Source organism: Leguminivora glycinivorella, chromosome 3 (assembly GCF_023078275.1).
Source record: "Leguminivora glycinivorella isolate SPB_JAAS2020 chromosome 3, LegGlyc_1.1, whole genome shotgun sequence".
Taxonomy (NCBI): Eukaryota; Metazoa; Arthropoda; class Insecta; order Lepidoptera; family Tortricidae; genus Leguminivora; species Leguminivora glycinivorella.
The window spans coordinates 6,709,517-6,732,819 of record NC_062973.1 but is presented as its reverse complement, the minus strand read 5'-3'; the positions used below and the strand labels follow the sequence as shown (position 1 = coordinate 6,732,819).

The 23,303-nt window shown below is 39.6% G+C and overlaps 2 protein-coding genes across 2 annotated transcripts in view; both read right to left on the bottom strand.

The window, feature by feature from the left end:
• Window positions 1-1,427: 1,427 nt before the first annotated feature.
• On the bottom strand, window positions 1,428-7,346 carry LOC125224708. Its single transcript, XM_048128141.1, has 8 exons — window positions 6,987-7,346; window positions 6,531-6,735; window positions 5,993-6,066; window positions 5,501-5,575; window positions 5,283-5,399; window positions 3,429-3,554; window positions 2,040-3,155; window positions 1,428-1,968 (listed from the first exon to the last, which is right to left on the bottom strand). The coding sequence occupies exons 1-8, from the start codon at window positions 7,155-7,157 to the stop codon at window positions 1,465-1,467; spliced, it is 2,388 nt and encodes a 795-aa protein (XP_047984098.1). The 5' UTR covers window positions 7,158-7,346; the 3' UTR covers window positions 1,428-1,464.
• Window positions 7,347-7,682: 336 nt separating this feature from the next.
• The window catches only part of LOC125242533, a 482,853-nt gene continuing 467,232 nt past the window's right edge, over window positions 7,683-23,303 (bottom strand). Inside the window, exons 4-15 of the mRNA XM_048151288.1 lie at window positions 18,613-19,404; window positions 18,392-18,532; window positions 17,520-17,644; window positions 17,073-17,201; window positions 16,210-16,378; window positions 15,691-15,854; window positions 14,864-15,031; window positions 14,388-14,590; window positions 13,856-14,021; window positions 12,722-12,861; window positions 11,703-11,820; window positions 7,683-11,589 (exon numbers count right to left, since the gene is read on the bottom strand). Coding sequence (XP_048007245.1) covers window positions 10,120-11,589; window positions 11,703-11,820; window positions 12,722-12,861; window positions 13,856-14,021; window positions 14,388-14,590; window positions 14,864-15,031; window positions 15,691-15,854; window positions 16,210-16,378; window positions 17,073-17,201; window positions 17,520-17,644; window positions 18,392-18,532; window positions 18,613-19,404 — 3,785 coding nt within the window. The 3' untranslated portion in view covers window positions 7,683-10,119. The remainder of the gene's footprint in view (window positions 11,590-11,702; window positions 11,821-12,721; window positions 12,862-13,855; window positions 14,022-14,387; window positions 14,591-14,863; window positions 15,032-15,690; window positions 15,855-16,209; window positions 16,379-17,072; window positions 17,202-17,519; window positions 17,645-18,391; window positions 18,533-18,612; window positions 19,405-23,303) is intronic.

Here is a 23,303-nt window from a genome sequence, read left to right as displayed (position 1 = left end):
AAAGTGATGAATTAAGGAAAAAGTGGGGAAACTTATTGGTATACAGTCAGCGTCAAATGTCTTGACAGCTTTGTCCAAATTCTTATTGCTTCAACGATAAAAGTATATTGCAAAGTTTTGGCCATCATCTTATTTGAAGCTGACTGTATAATTTAGAAAGTCTGCACCGATAGCACGGTCGCGCGATAAACGATAAAACATCGGGCCGTATGTTTTATCATTTATCGCGCGACTATACTTGCCTGCCAGGATGGTATCTGTTATCGAGAAAAAAATGTTTAAGCAAAATTTCATATTCGCTACTCTATCTGGTAAAGTCCACCCCAGTGAAAACTGCGTTATTCAACAAAAAATATGTAATTTAAAATTGCCTTATCATGTTGAAATCTTTGTACGTAATGTTTAATATTAAAGTTTCGTGAAATAAATGTTTTTATACTTGAAACTTACTTTTATTGTCTTTGAAGCTGATGACACCTAGGAATGAAAACTTCAATAGATAGCTGCTGTAATTTTCATTCGAAGATTGGCACAGATGCGTTCTGTGTGTTGACAACGGCCGATAGCATGAAAAAATACTCAGAAAGTACAAATTTTATTGTAAGAACGTTTTTCATAAAGTGCTACTTTTCTGCACACGTGCGAGAATCAATTTGCATAGTAGGTAGTTATCTGACTTATCTGCAGAGTCAGCGCTACCCATTGATAATAATTACTGTTTATTTCGTCGCAAAATGCATTATACATGAACCGCTTCTTCCTAACTCGTGTCGGTTTAAAACATTTAGGTATATTCTTCCCCGCTTCAAGCTATCTGTCAATTTTCTTTTTCCAAATAAGAATTATTTGTTTTTGGCTTTATAAATCGTAGCTTTTGCCCGCAGCTTCGCTCGCGTTAGAAAGAGACAAAAAGTGGCCTATGTCACTCTCCATCCCTTTAACTATCTCCACTTAAAAAATCACGTTAATTCGTCGCTCCGTTTTGCCGTGAAACACGGACAAACAAACAGACACACACTTTCCCATTTATAATATTAGTATGGATTTTGGAAAATAATAATTTCATTGTCTTGTGAAAAACTAAGTATGTATCAGTGTTATACTTGCACTTTGAGCATCAACACTTGAAACCCTCACTACGCTCAAAATTCTGTTATTCTCGCTAAGCTCAGCTAATTATAGAATTGACTTGATTCTTTTTTTTTTTTATGGGATAGGAGGCAAACGAGCAGACAGGTCGCCTGATGGTAAGCGATCACCGCCGAAACACCAGAGGTGATTCGTTTAATATTCAATGTACGCCGTCGTAAATATATAACATTGCTTACATGTGGTTCGAAATTGAATTATAATAATTGGGTTTTATTAGCGGTGCCTACCCTATCTTACATTCTAATAACGTGGATAATAAAAAGCGCTTATTTTTATTCAGTTATGTATTAATATAAAAACTATATCTAATAACTATTGTAATTTCTTATATTTTACTTTACGTTTTAAACAGTTGGCATCCACATTAAGTGAAGAATCTCCATCTAAAGATTTCCTCTTTAACGTGCTGTCTTCTATGGGCTGAACATGTTTCAAGGGCAGAAGACCCACAGCGAATGGAATATCGTCATCTAATGTAGAGTCTACAGCAGGTTCATTGTTGGGTTCATTTTCTTTATTAGACATGTCGATTTCATTCTTATCTTCCCATTCAGATGTTGATGGCGCCGTGAGATCAATAACAGAATCATTATATCCCGACTCTGTTAGTTCATGATTATCATTGGTTTTTGATTCGCTGTTGTCAACATGATTTTCAGTTTCTTGAGCATTCATGTCAATATTATCATCCCATTGTAAACCACTTGAGGTAATACTGGCTGTAATATCGTCTGGAGGTCGAGTGTTTTCTCCAGTCTCCTCTTTCCCCTCTGTTTCTTTCGAAAAAGCATTGCTAACATCATTTAACGCATCGACGTTAAAATCTGTTTTGTGATTAGTTCCATCCTCCCTCCTTCGTCCACAGGACAATCATTGTTTGATGTAATGCCCATATTCTTTTCAATATTCATTAGATCATTCATAATTTCGTCTCTCCCTGGACATGGTTTTTCTAATTGACCGTTGATGTCGAAAGCACTATTATCGAGAGTCTGTTTCGGAGTGGACATTAGGCAATCCAAGCCGTCATCTTTAAAGTCGCTGGCTTGAGGAAGCTGAAGGCTGAAGTCGTAACAGTCTTCATTTCTTCTTAAGTCCTCTTGCAAATTAAATTGTTGACTCATATTTTCGTCCAAGTGAGAGGTTTTAGTATCAAGTAGGGACATGCTAAAACTAGTGTCCAGAGCAGTGCTGGTCGGACACAGCTGTTCCATTGCTCTCGTATCGTTGAGGTGTTGTTCTTGATAATATTTCTTGACATCATCACTCATTGATTTAGTGAAAAATTGCATGTCTCCCTCGATCCCCGAAAAATCGTGTGTCGGATCATGGTCAATAGAATTATTGTTTTGCATTCGTTGATCTAGAACGACATAATTTTGTTGATCGCTAAATGAGTCTAAATTATCTGGCAGAATCGCGTTCAGACTGTTTATAGAATCTTCGTGGTTGCTGAATTGTACACCATCTTTATCAAACTCTGTTCCCGAATAACTCTTATTTCCGGACATCAATTCTCCTCTCTCTATAGATTTTGATAAATCATCAATGCTTTTAATTTCGCTAGGATCAGCAACCTTTTCAATGATGTTAGGCTGCTCGATAACTTCATATTGAATCTCGCTGCTCTGGACCATGTCGAGAAGAACTTGTTCGTTAACGTTGATGTAGGATCCGTCTCCTGACTCGAAGAGTATGGGTAGATCGGTGGGAAGTCCAGCACTTTTTAGGGCATCAACGTATTGGGACATGGCATTGCTGATGTTGCTGCTGGAATCGTTGGCAGAGCTCGTGGTCGCAGTGTTGGCGTAGGAGGACATGCCCTCGGACCGCATGGGGTGGTCTTCAGGGTAGGAGATGGCGGGATCTAGTACGTTGGAGGAGACAGTTTGGTCCATGTACATGAGGTCGTTGTCGACGCCCATGTAGTTGTGAGCGCTGGTGGATTCGGGGCCACAGATACTGTTAACCGCTTGGGATAGCGTCACCCTGTCCATGTAGTCCTGAAAATTACGAAAGTATTATTATTATTATTAACTTATTGATGAAGGAAGGTAAAAAAGGAAGGTCCACGCTGCTTTAAATAGCGGCAAATTCCCCTTTATATGGCCAGCTATATTTAATTTGGTCATTTGATTCTAAATTTCGAGATGCTATGTCATATCAGATTCAATCATAGATCTTAATTTTTTTTTAACTTTTCGAGTTTTTTAATTTTCAAATTATTTTCTATTCGTCAATTTCCAAGCGCAGTGAAATAGGTCCGAATGTCTAACCTGCATGTGCCTGGTCTGCAAGTGCTTGAGCTGGTGGATGGCCTTGCGAGAGTCCTGCTCGCGGCGCAGCAGCGCGCGCTCCGCGGCGCGGCCCAGCGGCCCGGAGCTCTCCCAGCCCCCGGTGCGCTGGAAATCGATATATTATTTATTCTTACATGTTACACAGTAGGTAATATATTATGGCTAAGCTCAGATCAGGGATGTAACGGATGTGGTTTTAACGGAACCGGAAGCGGAAGTTTTGAATTTAGTTTAACGGAAGCAGAAGCGGAACCGGAACCAGAAGCGGAAGTTATAGATGTTAAAAACGAAATGAAAAAATACCACATAGGTATAACATAAACCAAAACTAATTAAATTACCTAGAACTTTTAGGTGTTTACTGTTCAGCCTGTAATCAGCAGTTTGTAATCAGCCTTTAGGCCCACTTAGGTTTTAAAAACGAAAAGAAAAGTAACCTGATATTTTATCTTAAGTATATCATTCATTACAATCCAAAAATTTAAATCACCTTGAACTTTAAGATTGTTTGTTGTTTAGGTAATCACTAAAAATCACAAAAGAATCCTTTTAAACCTTTATTATGCCGTAAAAGGTTTTAGAAACGAAAAGAAAACTTACTCGTAGGTAGTATAATACAATCCAAAACTAACCAGTAAAAATTATATGTGTAATTGTTAGCACACAATTATATTTTTAAATTAAATGGAGTGATTGTAAAATGAGTAAACTGTATTTAATAAACAAATCTAAGGGGAGCTTCTAAGGGGATCGTAGATAAGCCCTGCACCACTGAATAGTTGTTCACTTGCTACTAACTAGGTGGACAGGACAAATATTGGCGCGCAATGGAATGAAGCGATTAATGTTTAGTATCGCAGCACGTGGCAAGCGGAGAGATGAGCGAATGATAGGTATAGACCTGTTGGTCTTTGATGTACGCCGCTCATGTCCCACCGTCGCGCTAGGTTCCGACATCCGTTATAACTTCCGTTTGAAAAATAACAGAACCGGAACAGAAGCGGATGTGTAAAACAAAACGGAAGTTCCGCAGTAACGGAAGCAGAAGCAGAACTCCGTTACATCCCTGGCTCAGATGATGCGACGTTGCCCGGTTAAAGATTGAAACAAAATCAATGGTGTGTACATGACCTCAAAATCTTAAACCGCGCGTCAGCGTCAAGCCGCCTTCGATCTGTACCTACAAATAAATTTAATGAATTGCGCGGCAGCACGCGTGGCCGCGCATTCATCTGAACTTATAAAGGTGTGTAACGAGCTGCCGCGCGCGGAAACCCCTTCCTCCACTACGCGCGGCCGCCGCATGATCCAATGTTGTAGTGATTGCCGCGCACGATCTGTATACCTACAGTTTTAGCGTTAATGGATTCTCTAGCGGATTCCAAAACTTGAAACCCTGAAGTGTAATAGGTACCTCTTTACACAATCTAGAAATTAATCGTGAGATGAAAATAGCATCAAAGGTCTACTACCGTGACGCGTATGGTGCTTTGAAAAACCTGACCAAATCGTCACAGATCCTGATCTTTCTACTTATGTCCATCCAACTTTGAATCACAAGCAATGTCGATGTCGAACGGTGTCCGAACTGGGTGCGTAGCCGAATGGCACAAACGCTCACGAAACGAAACGCTCGTAGATATCTATCTCTATCGCTCTTGCGTATTGGCGCGACCTGAGGGCGCGACAGAGCCAGACTACCTTTCGTGGCGTTTCGTTTTCGTTTCGCGTCGGAGAAATGCCATTCGGCTACGGGGTCTGATATTGTCCTGATGGTTCCTCGTCCTAGACAAGGTTCTAGTCTACGAAAGTCTGTCTAGTAAATAAACTCACTCTCACACTAGGCCGACCTCGGCGCGGCTTGATGGAGCGCGGGGTGTCTCCATAGTCCATGCCACCAGGCGCGTTGCTGCCGTTTTCGATGTCGAACGGTATACGAACCACCATATCCTGATGAATTTGTACACAATTATATATTAGTATTTATTAATGTGAAGTAGTGTTAAGTAAGGAAAACTTTTGAACAAGTGACACGGCAAACAATTTTATACCTTATTTGGACGTCCCATGCTGTCCACTGGCTGACCGGTGTTAGGTGTAGAAAGGTGCTTGGGGTCACTGCTATCCTAAATAGATAAACAATAAAATATTATTCTAAATTAGCTAAAAATATATTCTTTATCTCTTAAGATTCTACCTAGATGTAATTATGTATTACCTATTAGTTTGATTGATTGTTTCGTTATGTACTTAGCAAGTAGTTGCCCGTAGCAAGCTACGGCGTAGCAGTTGTAGCAAGCCAGAGTGCTACGCAGAATTTACTACTTTATCGAAATAAGTATGTAATTTACTTATACCTATAAGTAAACATGGGACTGTAACAAACGGCTAAAGAATAGAACAGTGAAAATTAATATTTGCAGAATTTTCCCATGAAAAGTGGAGGAAGTAGTTACTCTAGCTACTTAGCGTCAGTACCATTTCACCCTTTAAAATGTTTAGTTTAAGTACTTTAAGTGTTATTACGAGAATATTAAAAATACCTGTGTATGCATATCTATGAGAGACTGCGGCGGGCGATTGATGACAACCGGAGGCGTAAACACCGGGAGCTCGCCTGAAAGATTAAACGGCGATTGAAACTTAGCTGAATTGCGTGACTTTGTGCCTCTACTAAACATATCGCGAAATCAATATGTTGGAATATGTTTCCGATCAATAAAATAGGTATACCTAACTATATAACCTAAAGACCGACCGATTTACCTATATACAATTTTTTATGCGTTTTTAACAAGAACATTATGAAGTAAATAAACTGCTATTTTCCCCTTCTGGTTTCCACGACCGCAATTATTTAAGCCGGAAATCTTTCTACACAATATTACCAATACCTAAAATAAGCCTCAATCAAGCGCAACTAATTATTCAAAGTAGAAATAAAAGGAACAATATGATTTAAATCACAACGTCTCTACGCGTCGTCGCTATAGACACCTACTTTTGACAAGTAGGTATAGGTACCTCGGGTCCTAATCTGAAAGTATTTTACGTAATTTTATAATATCTTTAGGTACTTACTGTGATTGTTAATGCCCAGTCCTTCTTTCGTGACCTTCGAGAGACCTTTGATTTTTAGAAATTGTGCTGCCGACACTAGTTCATCTAAGTTTTCTTCCAAGCATTGAGTTTTGCCACAATACATAAATTCTACCAGCGATTTGAGAACGCTAAATCTCATTTTCAATATGATCAACGGCTCGCCATTCTGTTTCTGCAGAACTTCCTAGAAAATAACAAGGCTTAACCCTTTGAGTCCCAGCGACATCATATGATGTTAGTGTTACAGAAGATTATGCTGTCAGTGTAACAGAAGGTAAGTTTCAAATGCTTGGGACTCGAAGGGTTAAATACACCCTAACTTGGAACAGGTTCACAAGAAAATATTTTTTACACTGTTACACTCACGGTTTATACATGTTATTACATCTCTTACAGTATTATATCAACCTACTTTACATTTATCTTAATTAATACCTGAAAATAAGCACTACTGGCTGCAAGGACCGCTTTGTGAACACGCAAAGTGTGTGAGCTACACATTAGTGTCATGTCCACTAAAGATTGCATTTGTAGCAATTTACCAAATCTGGACATTAAGTGTTCCGAATAATCTTCATAATGAAGACTGTAACGTATTGGAGCCATTATATTTTATTTTACTCCACTGTAAAACCGTCTCCATTGATTTCAATTTACTGTATGACAGTCTTCAGACATTCCGATTTTGACAACATCGTAACAAACGAAAAACGAATAAAATAATTTGTCATCATTTTAATTTAAAATAGCATATAATATAGCTGCCAGTAATCATGGCCTATATTTAGTAGAGGTTAAAAGGCAAAATCTATATGGCCGCCACGGCGCGGCGTAGGCCGACGTAATTTTTGTCTATGGTAGGTATACGACAATGTAAATAAATGTAAAGGGGCCTTTTTCATGGCTTTTTGTATTCAGCCGTTAGCCACTGTATGATTCATGAATAATTCATGAAATGATAACTATTATCATTGATGTTGAATGATCAAGATCTTATTTTTGTACAATGTTGCGAGTATCGTGTTTAATTTATTATTATTTTTTAGGTATCGTAAATAAGTTATGTTCCGTCAATTACTGCGGTAACAACTTTATTATTCAACTAAAATAAAAGAGGACCAGTTTGTTGGATTCTTTTAATATTTAAAAAATGCAGAAAGAAATAGTAAATACGTTAGAAAATGAATTTATTACAAATTTGTATTTATATTCCTTAATTTATTATTAGAACAACAGCAAAAAGTAGGTAGAACATTAATATCATATCATATTCGGCAGAAAAATAAGTGAAACTGAAAATCTATCACAGACTAATGTTATTTAAGTACTGTTAGCTACAGAATATATTTAATGCTAAATATTACATCAGCATCAGACCATATTTCCAGTTCATAAATAGGTACATTATTAATCAATTATAAATAAAATTTGAGAAGAATGTCCAGGCATTAAAAAAATCTAGTTTGCTTTCAGATTGGAATGTATATAGTAGGAATGCAATGATTTGTTCATAAGGCACTTGGAACAAATACAGCGAGATCGTGGTCAGATGTGTCCATTAAATCTATGATCATAACATTAAATTGTTTTCTATACAGTAACATAAAATTGTAATTCGATACACATCTGATACTACTAATAATAGTAATTTATATATAAACAAGAAAACCATTACATAGTTCCATATAATCTAATCACATTTATTTTTTTATAAAATGCACAATTAACACATAGGTACGATTATATAAGGAAGAACATCAATAGAGATACGAGTTGAAACAGAAATATAGCGACAGGCGTCGAACAAACTCTAAAAACAATCCATGTGGATCATGCAGACACAGATCAATTTCCACATCATCCACACAAGAAATGTTAAAAAATACAAATTTGTAACATCTCCAATACTTTTAGTATCGTCTTAGAAATCCATTTCTACACAATAGTTTTACGTTTTACCCTTACCTTACCTCCCTACGACGAAGCTCATACACGACGGCTCCCGGCCGCAAAGCTTTTGCGCCGCACCGCACGACTCGCATAAATACCGGAACACATTCTGATAAATATCTGAGATAGAAAAATGTACTTAATTGTGTACTTCTATTCGTAATTTTGGTGGTATTTATGTACTATTAATTCCCTTTGCAAAAAATATTTCCGTTTCATACTTTTTTGATCCTACTCTTGAGACCATAGACAAAAATCCTTATGAGAAAATGGTCTGTACATTTTAGGCGGGACCTAAATTAAAAAACAAATATTTTTGTATCTAACATCTATAATAGGATAATTATCAACACTTTTTAATGTAATTTACACTACAATATTGTCGTACTAATACGTTGAATTATTAAATTGAGATTCCATCCCAGATATTGCAGAACACAAGTAATCAACTGAAATAACAGCCACGAGTTCGCTTATATCTAGGTATGACAATACATTTTTTTATTTGTCTGTTAGGTCGTGTTAAATCCAATATTAATAAAAAAATAATATCCTTATTAATAAAACCTTTTAATTACGTGTATATTATTAGCATTTGGACGTTGATTTTGTGTAGGATTCAATAAGTACCCAGAAATAAATGTCCTGAACTTTGTTACGCAAGTAAGCACATGCACATATAGTTCATGGTCGGTATTATTTCTAATGCGAAAAAAATGAATTTTTTAAATGACTGAGTTGAGTGTAAAATTCTAACTTTTTTTTTAAATGTTATTGATTGTTTACAGTTGATCTACTCGTATTCAAAATGGCATCATAAGAACAGCATAGTATCCGAATGGACAATAAAGAATCCTACATAAATTTACGTTATTCGTTTTAGACATAAATATCTTTATGGGAGTTGAGTATCTTAACCATCTATTTTAATGTCGAATGATAGATTGACTCGTTAATTGACGGCTATCTAAAATAGCTGCATTGTCGCTAGATTAGCTGCAAAAAAAATTTATCATTGTACTAATAATCGTTTAAAGTTCTTAATTTTGTCGGAAACTTTTTTAAATTAATACTGCAAGTAAAATTACGCAACGAAAATGTATGTAAAGTATTATAAAATATTCTTCAAATCATCGTATATGAACACTTTACATAAGTATGAGTAATTTTTACAATACATAGCATGTAGAAAAAATAGAGATTCACTTTAGAGATCGCCCAGTGAAACGAGACCATCGCTAGTCTACAACGACGTCAACCACGGAACGATGGCGACATCGACGCGTCCATCGGTTATAGAAATTCGCTAAGAACTAGACAACCAGTATTTCGGTGTTTGGGTAGACTGAGTGATAATTCGTTTCAGTGGCAGGTTACATTAAATCTAATATTAAAAGCAAATTACAATATTTACACCCGCCGGCGATTAGACCTAGCTAGCGGCTCGGCTAACGTCACTCGAATTCATCAGATACAAGTCTCGACACATTAAATACCATCACTCGTCATCCCGGTGGACACAAATTTCCTAACCGGACTACGTATTTAGGTACACGTCGATAATTCGTCCGTACGTATTTAGAAATAGCCGCACCGCGTCACAAAATATTCACTTCACTCAATTGTCAATGATGTTCAAGAAGTGTTCGTCCCCGGGGCGGTCCCCGGGTGCGGGTTCGGCGGCGGCGTCGGGCGCGGAGTGCTTGAGCTCGCCGAACGTGTAGGCGCGCCGGGGACGCGCCTCGCCGTCGAGGCTGGCGCGCTTGTTCCAGCAGAACTGCGGCCGCGGCTCCGCGCCCGCCGACATCGGCATCGCCAGCTGCACGCGCGACCCGCACAGCTCGTTGGCGCTCGACTGCCGCTTCAGCTTGTCCTTGCCGACGACGAGCTGGAAGCCGCGCAGGTCGGGGCGGCCGAGCTCGTTCTCGCTCATCTGCCGCTTCAGCCGCGCCGCCTCGGGGCTGCGCCGGTCCGCGAGGCTGGCGCGCGGGCGGCGGCCGCCGGAGGAGCTGGCCGTGTTGGTGTCGCTGGTGTCGGGGCTGCGGCGCGTGTCGACGGTGTTGTAGAGGTGGTCGAGCTCGCCGGTGCCGTTGTGGCGCTCGCCGGAGCTGTGCCGCTGCGGTCTGCCCTGCGCGTGCGCGGGCTGCACGCGCGGCAGGTGCGGCTGGCTGGCCTGGCGCATGATGCCGAGCGCGGGCTGGCGGCGCGGCATGCTGCAGCTGCGCGGCACGAGCGCCTCGTGCGCGACGTTCTCGTATACGTGCGCGCCGTCGTCCTCCTGCGTGATGAGGTTCTGCCGACTCTCGGTGGTCTCCTTTCGGTGCCCGACCGAGTTGCTCTTTTTGTGCGTCGCCTTTTTCGCTTCGGGGCCGCTCTTCACTAGCTTGCAGTCGCTCGCGCTCCGGGGCAGCAGATTTGCGTATCCGTGGCTCTCCTGTTTTTGTAGCCTGTCCTCCGGTTTTGGACACGTCGGGGCGACGGTTTCCGCTTCGTTTTTAGTGGAGTTGGAATGTTTTAGAAGTTTATTTTGGGAAGGACTCGATTTGGCGTGTTCCGCGCCGGAAGTCGTGTGCGGGGTCGCTTCCTGGCGTTTTCTGTCGAGATCGGGTTTGGAAGATTTATCGAGGACGACTTTAGTTTTATCGCTCTTGCAGATTTTTACGCTGAATCTGAACGGCGGTTTGAAGACGACCTGCAGGCGGGCTTTCTCGCCGGACAGCAGATTGGTGGCGCTCTTGGACGGTCGCGTTTTCCGTGTGCCCTTTTGCACTTGTCGATGCGTTCGCTCGGTGAGTCCTAGGGGTATAGACTTAGATTTAGGAATGGCAGTGGGCTGTGGCGAGCTCAGAAGCCACTTCTGAACTTTCGTTAAAGCTTCCGTGTCTTTAGTGGGGGTGGATGGATGTTTCTGCATGGAGCTGTAGTCGATGGTTTCTTTCTTGATTTTGGATTTTCGTTTCTTTATTTTTCCTTTGTGTTTCGAAAGGAGGACGTGTTTCGGCGACTTTCCGTCAGCATTTGTCACTACTACGGCACTTTCCTTCGGCACTTTGGCGAGGTCGTCCGGTTTTGCTGGATGACTTGGTTTCTGAAATAAAAACGAAAACGTTATAAAGTTTCTTTTACATCTTGATAATAAAATTCACTTTCGTAATTTGATAAAATTTTGCACATTAATTGGTAGTAAAAGTGTCAACTTACCCTCTTTTTGGCGGCGTGTGCCGGAGATGCCTTATCTCCTTGCTTATTTTTATGATCCTTTTTATTGCGGTAGGCTTTTGTACGAAGGGCAACTTTCTTCTTCAGAGGAAGTTTTGATCTGAAAAATGAACACGTAAATTTCGGTCATTTGATGTAGATAAAAGGGATTAAGGTAGAAGTTAAAAATGATTATTAAAAGTATAATACCTTCTAAATTGTCTATTACAGTATTCTGTAATAAATAAGTTACAAACTAATTAGGATGAATCTTTTCCCACCCAAGATTGCTATCTATTCTGGACTAATCAGAAAGCATTTATTACAAACCATGAATAAAACCGGCCAAGAGCGTGTCGGGCCACGCTCAGTGTAGGGTTCCGTAGTTTTCCGTATTTTTCTCAAAACTACTGAACCTATCAAGTTCAAAACAATTTTCCTAGAAAGTCTTTATAAAGTTCTACTTTCGTGATTTTTTTCCTATTTTTGAAACATATTGTTAGGGTACAAACAAGTTAGGGGGGGGGGGCACACTTTTTTTCCTTTAGGAGCGATTATTTCCGAAAATATTAATATTATCAAAAAACGATTTTAGTAAACCCTTATTCATTTTTAAATACCTATCCAACAATATATCACACGTTGGGGTTGGAATGAAAAAAAAATCAGTCCCCTCTTTACATGTAGGGGGGGGGGGGGGTACCCTAAGAAAACATTTTTTTCCACTTTTTATTTTACCACTGTTGGCGTGATTGATATACATATTGGTACCCAGCTTTCTAGTGCTAACAGTTACCGAGATTATCCGCGGACGGACGGACGGACGGACGGACAGACAGACATGGCGAAACTATAAGGGTTCCTAGTTGACTACTATGGAACCCTAAAAAATGACTAAATCCCATGGACGCGTGAACTCAGACATGATTTCATACATTCAAGACTCGCCAGTTTAAAGTAAAGTAATTTTGAAGAGCTTTAAAAGGGTTGAATTGTATGGTAAATGAGCTCTAATGATTTACCTGACAGCCGTGTGGACGATCAGCCCCCCGTTAGGGTCAGCAGCGTCAGGCAAACGGACGGTTTCTGTGGTGGAGGAGTGGATGATGGTCACAGACTTCAGCTTCTTGCCGTGGCGGCCTAGGAAACGCGTGCTGGCCACCTGGAATGTTGAATTTTGCGTTAATCATAATATTTAAACTCCCTTATCTGATGCAAGTCACTCTTCAAGCCATAAAATGAGCGATACGCGATGTGAACACCGTTTCAGAAAAAAAATACGTCTGTGTGTCAGGTATAGCTGCCTACTGGTAGATACATATTTTAACTTGGTTATAGGAAATTAGCTAATTCTGTAAAAGGTCGAAACCAAGACGATGTGTAACATAAGACTAAAAGTTTATCGACAGCTTCTAATTGGAAAGAGTATATAATATGCAAGTATTTCATGGACGGGTGACGGGTGCAACTACAATATATTTTTTTAAATTTAATTTACCAATTCGAATATAAGTAGTCATTTTAATATATTATATCCAATATTCTTGTGTTTAGGACTAGAGTACCTATAGATACAATGCATGTAATACCAGCTAATTAAAATCTAGTTGTAGCTTAAAGTTTAAAATTAGTTTATCTAGCATATTTCTCACTCGTCTAGCATTACAGTGTACTGTAGTGTACAACACGATACCTCGGTCGGAAGACGCTAATACTTGTTAGCGTCCATCTCGAGTTCGATCGCGGAATCTAAGATGCGGCAACATCGCTATTCAAAGTAAATAAATTAAAAATGATAAGTTAACAACCTTAGGTATAGTTAAACTTGAACACTAACTTACATATATTTTATTTAAGTAGTTTTTAACTAAATATCAGTAGGTATTAAAAAATTCTAAAATATCTTCTCGGTCTTTTATGTAACAATTGAACAGTGTCAACTCTCTATTTCTTCAAATTCAGTAAAAAGTTCGTCATGGACTAGTTGACAACAGAAATAACATGTTTACATTTTTCGTCTTACCAAAATATGTGTTTTGTTAGACAATATCTAGGGATATCGTGGATCAGATTTTCGTAACAATTAGTTTCGAGAGTTACAAAGTTTTGTATTCTGTATCTTTTTTCGTGGCGAATAACCAGTTCAGAGGACTTACCAACAGAGCGATGACAGCCAGCAAGATGAGCAGCACGGCGTACCAGTGGCGGAGCACCCAGCGCTTGAAGCCGGCGATGCTCTCGTCAGATAACAAGAGTTTCCGCAGCGTGGCCAGCGGACCCGATGGATCTACTTCGCGACAGCGTTGGAACACGTCGCAGTATCTGGATTAGGAATTCATGTAAATTAATTTCTAATGCAACTTAAAATAAATATAAATTTTTACACTTGCTGACGGAAGTTGATAGACATTTCAACTATCAACGAACTTCCAAAGAGACTTTTGTGCCTGCCAGAGGCTGATCAATTTGCATAGATTTAATAAATGGAGAAAAGAATAGATACGAGTCTGTAACTCTGTAGTACTTAGTCTGTAGTTGCGCGTATGGATAACAGCATTTGTTAGGTTACGGCACTTATAGGTTATAGCGGGCTTGGCAACTGGACGTCATGCAGCTACGACTATTTTGCGTGAAAATTTGTTAGGTTATTATGAAGGAACCATGTTAACAATTTACAAATGGGCTTACCCATTATAATCGTTGCACGGTGTACCCGGCTTCGCATACATATCAGGCACGTCGAAGGGCGCCGCGTTCCAATGGAAGGAGGATATGCACGGGCCTCCGGGCTTGCGGCAGCACAGTTCGCACGCTGAGCGCGGGTCGTCCTTGCGAGGCGCGCATTGGCAGGACTCCAGGCCGTAGGCCAGGCAGATAGAACCGGTGCACTCCTGGAAGACATATTAAACAATAAGTGACAGAGAAAGTGTGTGTTATTCTCTCGGTGTACTTATGACGGCATTACATACGATGGGCAAAATGTGAAGAGAGATTTGAGAGAATTGGTGTATTTGAAGATTGCCGAACCGATTGTCGAAGAACCGAATAGACAAATCGAGATAGAATGGTGCTGGCTGGTTAAAGATTCTGTATCAGACAAAAAATATCGAAGCCGACAGTTCCTTCCACAGTTTAACTGACCATAAAATGTGAAGTAGACTTACCCCCATGAAACAGACGAGCTCCTTGTCGCAACGTGTTTTGTTGGCCTTGTGCCTGCTCGCGGGGCAGGCGGCGCGCTTTCCATCGCAATGCGCTGCGTCCCGACAACCGTTGTCCGAGCGACACTTATCGCCGAACTTAAGTGTGCATGAGGCCGTGCAGCATGGACCCTGTAAAATACCCCGATTAAAATGTGAAACTTATACTGCCACAAGTTTCAGACGTTGGTATCTTTATTTGTTCGGGAGTCCTTAAATGGTGGGCCACGGTCGAGATCTGGAACTCTGGCGTTTTGTTGTCCTGTTGTCCGGAACAGACCGCGATGCACGATGGTCATGTTATCCTTACATGAAGAAGTTAATTGCTGACTTTTATACTAACTAACTAGTTATACCCACATACAGAAATATACCTAATTCACTCAATTGGGTACCGAAAAATGCATTTAAACAATTTAGAACACGGAACAGATCTAATATTTTTAACATTCAGTATACAAACGTTTATTGGGGAATCCCCGATGCTGCGTGTAGGGTGGAGAGGCGGTGGTGTTGCCAACAGTAAATAGTGATAACTACCAACTACAGATTTCGTAAATGTTACTTTTAAATATAAGACCAGAAATTAATGTTATTTGATTAAATTCGTTTAATAGTTAACATTAAGTCTAAAAAACCGTATAAAAGTATTAGCTACTTTGCAAATTTTGAGATTTCGTACTTTAGAAAAAAAACATACTCCAGAAAAAAAACTGTTTTTTTTCACGGTTTTTTTTCATGTTTTTTTTCAAGCCAGAAAAAAAACCGTTTTTTTGCAACCCTAGTCTCACCTGGCTAGGACTGCAGACGCTGTGCTCCGTGAGCGTGCAGGGTTTGTAATGAGGCCTGGCCGCCTGAGGCCGGCAGCACACGTCGGTACACTCCGAGGCCCAGCCGCAGTCGCACTCTTCACCCTCTTCGACCACGCCGTTTCCACAGATCGCTGGTTGAGGTTCTGCAAAAGAAATACATTGGTCAATATACAATCGTGAGCGTCCAAAAAACGTAGGTACTATCAGCTGCAAAAGTGCATGGAGAAATTATGAATGAATTCATTGATAAATTCGCCATCCACTTTTGCAGCTGATAGTACATACATTCTGAAAAAGAGTTGTATTCAGATTAAAGTTTACGTCTCTTCTTTTTCAAATAGACTAGTTGTAAGGTGAAATAGATGTGGATATGATATACGATCCAGGAGATTACCATGAAGTGCTGAAGGTGTTCCGTTTAGGTTGAGACAGAGGGACGGAGCTATATGACTACTATAGTTGTGTCCCTTTCTCTGGGCCTAAACAAAATGGTCTAACCTGTGAAGCATCCTTTAGGCGACCGTGCCTTGTTGTTCAGCACGGGGTCGATGGCCCGGAGCGAGCAGGGCGAGAACTTATTGTTGTTCTTGCGGTCCCCGCTGGTCGCTCGGGCGAACATTATGTAGTTCCCGTCTTCTCCGAAGGGGGTACACACTTCTGGATCGTGCTGGAATGACAAATCAAGAGTTAATTCTATTATCAGAAAGATAGGGCGCTATAAATTGGTAGAGTTAGTCCAAGATAAGCTGGCAACTCTTCCCGGTGTAAAGCCTCCGCCACACATAAAGCGTTTTGATAGCGTAGCGTTAGCGGAGCGCAATGATAACGGTGCGCCGGAAAAACGCTGGCGTTCCACCCGCATTCTGCTCGCAATCCGCGCTCGTTTCGTTAGTTCCCGCCGGCGTCCGCTGGGCGCAACGCCAGCGTTCGTCCGGCGCACCGCTATCAATGCGCTCCCTTGACGCTCCGCTAACGCTCCGCCTACGCTCTCAAAACGCGCATGTGTGGCCGAGCTTTAAATGTTATTTGAAACGTCAAAGTTTGGTGAATTTATAAAGTTAATTTGACCCTTGGAGAGGCTGGGATATCAAAATCGTTGCCAACTTCCCTCCACATGCAGAGGCGGCGCTAGCAATGCACGGAAGAGAAGTTTCACATGAATGTTCTCATGAAAAGTTTTCAGTCTTCGCACATTGCTATGTTTTAGGGTTGATTTCTATGAAATTTGGCCAGTGCGTGACTAAAATATCAAATGAAGCGATCGTCAACTGTTTCTAAGGAAAATTTACAGTAATTTAAGGTTTCGCGAATGTTCTGCAACTTGTCCTGACTCTAGTTATTTATGACATAATAATACTTACAGGTGAACCGAAATTGTGTCCAATTTCGTGCGCGAGTGTGACGTGCGAGACGGCCGGCGGCACGTGCTTGCCGTAGTTCAGCAGCGTCACTATGCCTGTGTTTAAGGACTTCATGCTTCCCCGGTAATGCTGGAAACACATCCATCATTTAAAAAAAAACAGTCATTATTAAAATTACAGCATTACAAAATAGCGGTTAATTAGTGGGAACCCTCCCACCAATGACGTTAAAACTGGTCGGGGGACAAACCTCGATTTGTCAAGCAAGACATGTTATGATCCGGAAGAACACCACGATCCTATCCACTGGGAAATGGAGGCTGGTAGATATTCTACATGTAAGTAAATTTGATGATTGACGATAGTAATATATGAATGTTTTAACATTACGTGCAAATTTTCATCTCTTTCACACAACCTGCTGAATAACGAAAGAACTTATCTTACCCCGTTCTTTTCACACACTCCTCCTGCGTTTTTAAGGTCACCCGTCCACGCTAAACCCAAAGTTCCCATCTCGAAGTCTCGGTACGTGAACATGTACGCTAAACAAAACGCATCGTAGTCTTCCTCTGAAAACAAAATTTATATTTAATATACTTAATTCTATTATCTTGTAATACCTACCTACAAATTTTGAAGTGTTTATCTGTTAAGTTAGGAATTGGTCAGAAAACTTGGATAGGTCATTTTAGCAGTCGATGGAATTAAAATCGTAGGAAAAGGCCTTACCTAAACCGTATTTAGTAATAACAAAACAAACTATATAAACTTAGAATACACGTTTTTTCGTGTTTAAAGTCTAGTCTCAGTTTCTTAGAAAAAATATTTAGATATTCTCAATTTATTTTTAAACATTCCTTATTAAAATGTAAACATCTAATTAAATTAAATTGAAGACGTTCACAACATTTTATTTATTACATAATGTTCTTAGATTTTTTCCGATTCTAGGTGGGCGTTTTCCAAATTAAATCCCGAAAATCGAATTTCACCTGATCTGGACGTGTTTGGGCTCATTCTACTCAGAATCACGAGCTGATTCGATCCCGACGATAAAAAAATGTGTCCCAAATTTTCCATACAAAATTCGAGTTTCCAATACGTCACGCTCGTAGTAAGTTCATACTAAAATCGTGACGTAAAAGGAAAAAAATATTAGGACACTTTTTTTTATCGTCGGGATCGAATCAGCTCGTGATTCTGAGTAGAATGAGCCCAGACACGTCCAGATCTGGTGAAATTCGATTTTCGGGATTTAATTTGGAAAACGCCCAGGTACTTAGATTTATAAAATATGAAATGTAAATGAAACTTACCTGAGAAAAGTTCCAAATATTTCTCAACACCGTAGTTGTTGGGGAACCTGTAGGCGGGGTCCTTCATGGCGTCTAGCGTGTGGACCTTTATCCGTTTGATCATAAACGTGATATTGTCTGGCTTGCCGTCTTGGTTGAAGTCTGTAAAAGGCAATCACATTATGTTTGTATGCTCAAGATGTCAGTGAAAGCGATATGCAAAGTAAATTTCATTTTCTTACCTGTGACTTTATAAATAGCGTTGACTTTCTGTACATGGCGAGTCATGACTTCTATACAAGCCTCTTCAGATCCATATCTTTGGTAGAACATGTGATCGGCTTGCAAGTAGACTAGACAGGTGGTCTTCCTCGGGTCAACGGTAGCTCTTTTGTTGACATGTCTGCCGTCGTCGGTTCCGTTTGCACTCAAGATTGTATATCCTACGGGCTCCTTCTTAACAATATCCTTACTAACCGTTACGACCCCGGCTTTCGTCTTTATCACTTCGACGTGAGTCTTTGGTTTCGACGGTCTCGTTTCCTCAGAATCGAGCCGGACTTTAGTAATGAGGTTACTCTTATCGATTTTAATTTTCGGTTTTCTCGTGCTTAATTTTTCGAAATCGCTGTTACTAGTATAAGGGACGTCTAAGTCTAATGGTAATTCGGGATTTTTCTTAGGTTCGTCGTCCTGCATCTCGTCTTCTGGAAGCCATCGTTTTTTGCGTGTGTGTATTTCTTTAGTTGAGTCTTCTGTGTTGTTGAGGGATTCGTCGAGCGTGAGGTTGAAGAGTTCGGCTTGGCTTCCGTGTAGACGCTTGAGGTGTAGCTGGTGCGAGGCGCAGGGCGCGGGCTGCGAGTCGTGCGGGTGGTCGACGTCGGAGCGGCGGTAGACCACGCTGTGCATGGAGGGGTGCGCGGCGTCGTAGCGCGACAGCGGCTCCACGTAGTACTCCTCGGTGGCCGTCCAGATGGTGCCGTCGAACAGCCCGTCCGCCGTGATCACGCCGTACACCTCCGACGTCTCGTCATCTGGAATAAAACGTCACTCGTTTCACTAAACAGTTATCAAAATATAACTAACCGACTTCATTACTGATTTTCATGCAAATGTTTCTCCTTCCACGAATTTAAACCGATATCTTAGCAGGCAATTTGCTTTAACACAAGACCAACTCCCTCATCTCATTGGAGCTATATTGAATTATCTTCCCACACTTGTTATTTAATCACACTGGAGAATATCTGTATGTAGGTTAGGTACCTATGTACTTAGAATATACATACGCTAGCTCACGTAGGCATGTAGCTGTGAGCAGAGATGCTAACGCAATAGGTAACTCCAAATTATATTTAACGTAGTTCGTAGTTTCCAAAAGGAATAGCTGAACATTATTTGTCCATGATTAATTAAATTGGTGGGAGACCGTTCACTGTTCCGTAACAACCTTTGAAACACAAACGGGTCTGGGACACTTAAACAAATGGCAGGCGATATTTTATGAAAACTAATTCGAGGTGCAAAGAGCCTCGGGTATCCGAATGAATAAAATCACAGCCTGCAGTCGCAGTGGAGAATAGAAACCGCTCATAAATAACGGTAATTATTATCCCACCTTCCTTCTATTTCCCCCTTCATTCATTCCCTGATAAAAGGAAAAAATCAACTAAATGTTAAACAAGCTCCCTTGAAAGCGGCTGTAAAAGGCAGGATTTCTAAGAAACGGTTTTAATGAGGTTTAATGTCTTCTTGGATTTTCGGCTCAGGGCGGGCACTTGAAAGCCTCGCGGAACGCCTCGCTGGAACCAGATTATAAACGAGATCGTAAACGGCCATACGCAGTTTGCACAGGACAGCCTTCGAAGCTCCTCAAAGGGTGAACATACCTAATACGAAAATACGTAAATTGCATATTTTTATAAGTTGTTGACCGAATAAAAACAGGTCAAGTGTCTGAAAAGGGTGCGCATTTAAAACGGGAGCGGTCGCGGCCGCGGCGAAACCGAAAGTGTTTATACGGATACGCCTAAGTAACCAATAAGAAACTTCAAGAAACATTTACTCAATTAAACTTTTGAATTAATTTCATCAAAATTAACTTTGTCTCCGGAAGCCAGATGGGTCTCGGCATATAATTCTGTTTTATTAAGTTAGTCACAGACTGTTGAAGTTTACTAGGATCGTGTTTAACTGGTAATTTCGGCAATTTGGGGAATTTATATAACTGACTTAAGATCGCTCATAATCCATCAATTATAGAACAGTTAAAGTCTTCCAAGTCGAAATGGCCATTAGAGTTAACAAGAGGATTCATTATGAAGAAATCGATAGGTAATTCTACTATTACTGTGTTTTATTAAATTGCTTTGGGTCAGGACAAAAGGCAATTGGAGATGCAATACAAGATCTTTCACAACGATTACGTTTGATACTTTTGTAAAACTATGCTAGGATAGTGTGCTCTAACTGCAAAGTGAAATAAATATTACATATATACAAAGAAAGATTTCCAAAGCCACCAAGTGCCCAGGTCTGACCACACCATATTTTTTGATTGTATATTACATTTATTTCACAGTACACAGTGTGCAGATAGTAAATATGATGATAAAATGTTACGTTACTTGATCATTATTACCGACTCAGCAATTTGAAAACATCATTAAATTTTCTATTTATATTTTAACCCCAAAAATATAGCACACCTAAACAGTTTCGTTAAAGCAGTAGCTGAACTTTTAATTTTAATTAAAAGAAACCCAGTTCGCGGCTATAGACCGGTTTGAGGAAACAATTTAATTTCCGAGGGCAGTCGTTCAATTTATGAAAGGCTGAAATAAAAAGCTTAATTGGAAAGTGCCATAACGGGAGTTTACGGCTGATTCTCCAGATATTTTGCAACGGGATAAATTGTATAAAGACTTACATTTTGTCGTTAACAAGCGGTAAATGCAGACTAAAATGGATGGCTATAAACATGTTTTATTGACTTAATTAAGTTTAACTCTTTCTAGAGATGTTACCTGAAAAATTACCACTCTATATCATCATCATTTTATTCATCATTACAGAGGGGGCGATGCACGTTAGAGTACCTATCATTATTTTTTTATTACCTATGTTTTATAAATCGACCGCATAACTAAAAAAGTTAAGTAAAAAAACAGTAATCAACCTTTAATTGGAATTTCATCATGAGTTTTAAGGGTTCCGTAACCAAGTATTATTATTTTTGTTTTACTTTTTTTTAGTTTCGCCATGTCCGTCCGCGGATAATCTAGTGACCCTTAGCACTAGAAAGCTGAAAGTTGGTAATAATATGTGTATCAATGTCGTCGACAAAGTGGTGAAATAAAAAGTGGAAAGAAATGTTTTATTAGGGTACCCCCCCTACACGTAAAGTGGGGAGTGATTTTTTTTTCATTTCAACCCTAACGTGTGATATATTGTTGGACAGGTATTCAAAAATGAATACGGGTTTACGAAAATCATTTTTTGATATTGTTAATATTTTCGGAAAAAATCGCTCCAAAACTAAAAAAAAATATCCCCCTCTCTAACTTTTGAACCATAAGTTTAAAAATATGAAAAAATCACAAAAATAGAACTTCATAAAGACTTTCTAGGAAAATTATTTGGAACTTGATAGGTTGAACAGTTTTTTTTTAAATACGGGGAAACTACGGTATAACATGGCGTGACCCCACACGCTCTTGGTCGGTTTTAACGATTTAAAATGTGATGTGGTGAAAATGACATTTATTGAAACGCAAAAAAATAACATGACTCCTAAATAGTCACTTAGGTACCTACTAGAAGTAAAAAAAACAAAAATTACAAACATTTTCCGTGACATCTATCCAGGACCTAACCTAACACATTCTAAATCGTTTAAATGTCGTGCATACATATATTTGGAAAGCTGGTCTGTAAAGATGTTTCTGAACTCGACAGCACAAGTCCAGTTTAATTTAATTTGATGGGAAATGATGATAAAGTCAAAGATTACCGGTCCGATAATATTTTAATTAATTCTGTCCTTGAAAATACCTTCAAACACAACGAGAGCGAATTCCATTCCTTATCATTAGAGAATTCGGGGGTCGAATCTTGGATTCCGACCGCTCGATTTCGTGTTTTTGTTCAATATTTTCTCCACTAGTAGTACTAGTACACATTTAAAGTGTAATGGTAGAATTGAAAACAATTGGTATTACCTACGGCTTAGCAAAAATAAATTAAACCCTTTCAAATACCTATACTAAAATGCTGCCTTAACTATTTTAATAAATATCTTGTCTTAACGTATATGGGGAAAACAACCTGTTCTGTTATTTAAAGTTAAATTTTATTCCAAAGAAGAAAAATTACGTTCCTTATTATAAGTACTTAGGTACCTAATTAATAATTATTGTGATCTCTTTTTATTTTGTTTCTAAATATTTTCGCCTTTTTGTCACCTCTGTAAACTGCACCGTTGAATCTGAATTACTTACAATTTCGTTTATTTATCTACGCAAAACACTTAATTGTTTTTGTTCTTTCTTTATTTTTACCTGTACTTATATGAATCTTGTTTGTTTCAATTATAAACTCTGTTTATGTTTTATGTCCACCACAGGACAGGCTGTGCCTAGTGTGGGGACCAGAATAGCATGTAACACTTTGTTATTTTAATAAACGTTTCTATGTTTCTTTTGCCATGTACGAATAGATTCTTAATATTTATCGCTCGTATTTCAAAAACATAATTTCGCCTTTCCCACAGTTACATCGTCCGATTTTCCAATGCCAATTAATTCAGGCATCATTAAACTAACTAACAAAAAAAAACAATTAAAGCCTAGTCCATACAAAAAGTGATATTTAAATAATGCTACATTGAACGTTGCCCGAGCATTATCTATGCAACATGTGTGCCTAATTGCCA

Excerpts from the sequence above, each read along its gene's own strand:
- LOC125224708 (XM_048128141.1), bottom strand. The coding sequence starts at position 7,157 with ATGGCTCCAATACGTTACAGTCTTCATTATGAAGATTATTCGGAACAC. Across the intron at positions 5,400-5,500 it reads GCATGGGACGTCCAAATAAG|GATATGGTGGTTCGTATACC; the intron begins GTATAAAATTGT and ends CAAATTCATCAG. Across the intron at positions 3,555-5,282 it reads GAGGTCGGCCTAGTGTGAGA|CGCACCGGGGGCTGGGAGAG; the intron begins GTGAGTTTATTT and ends ATCGATTTCCAG.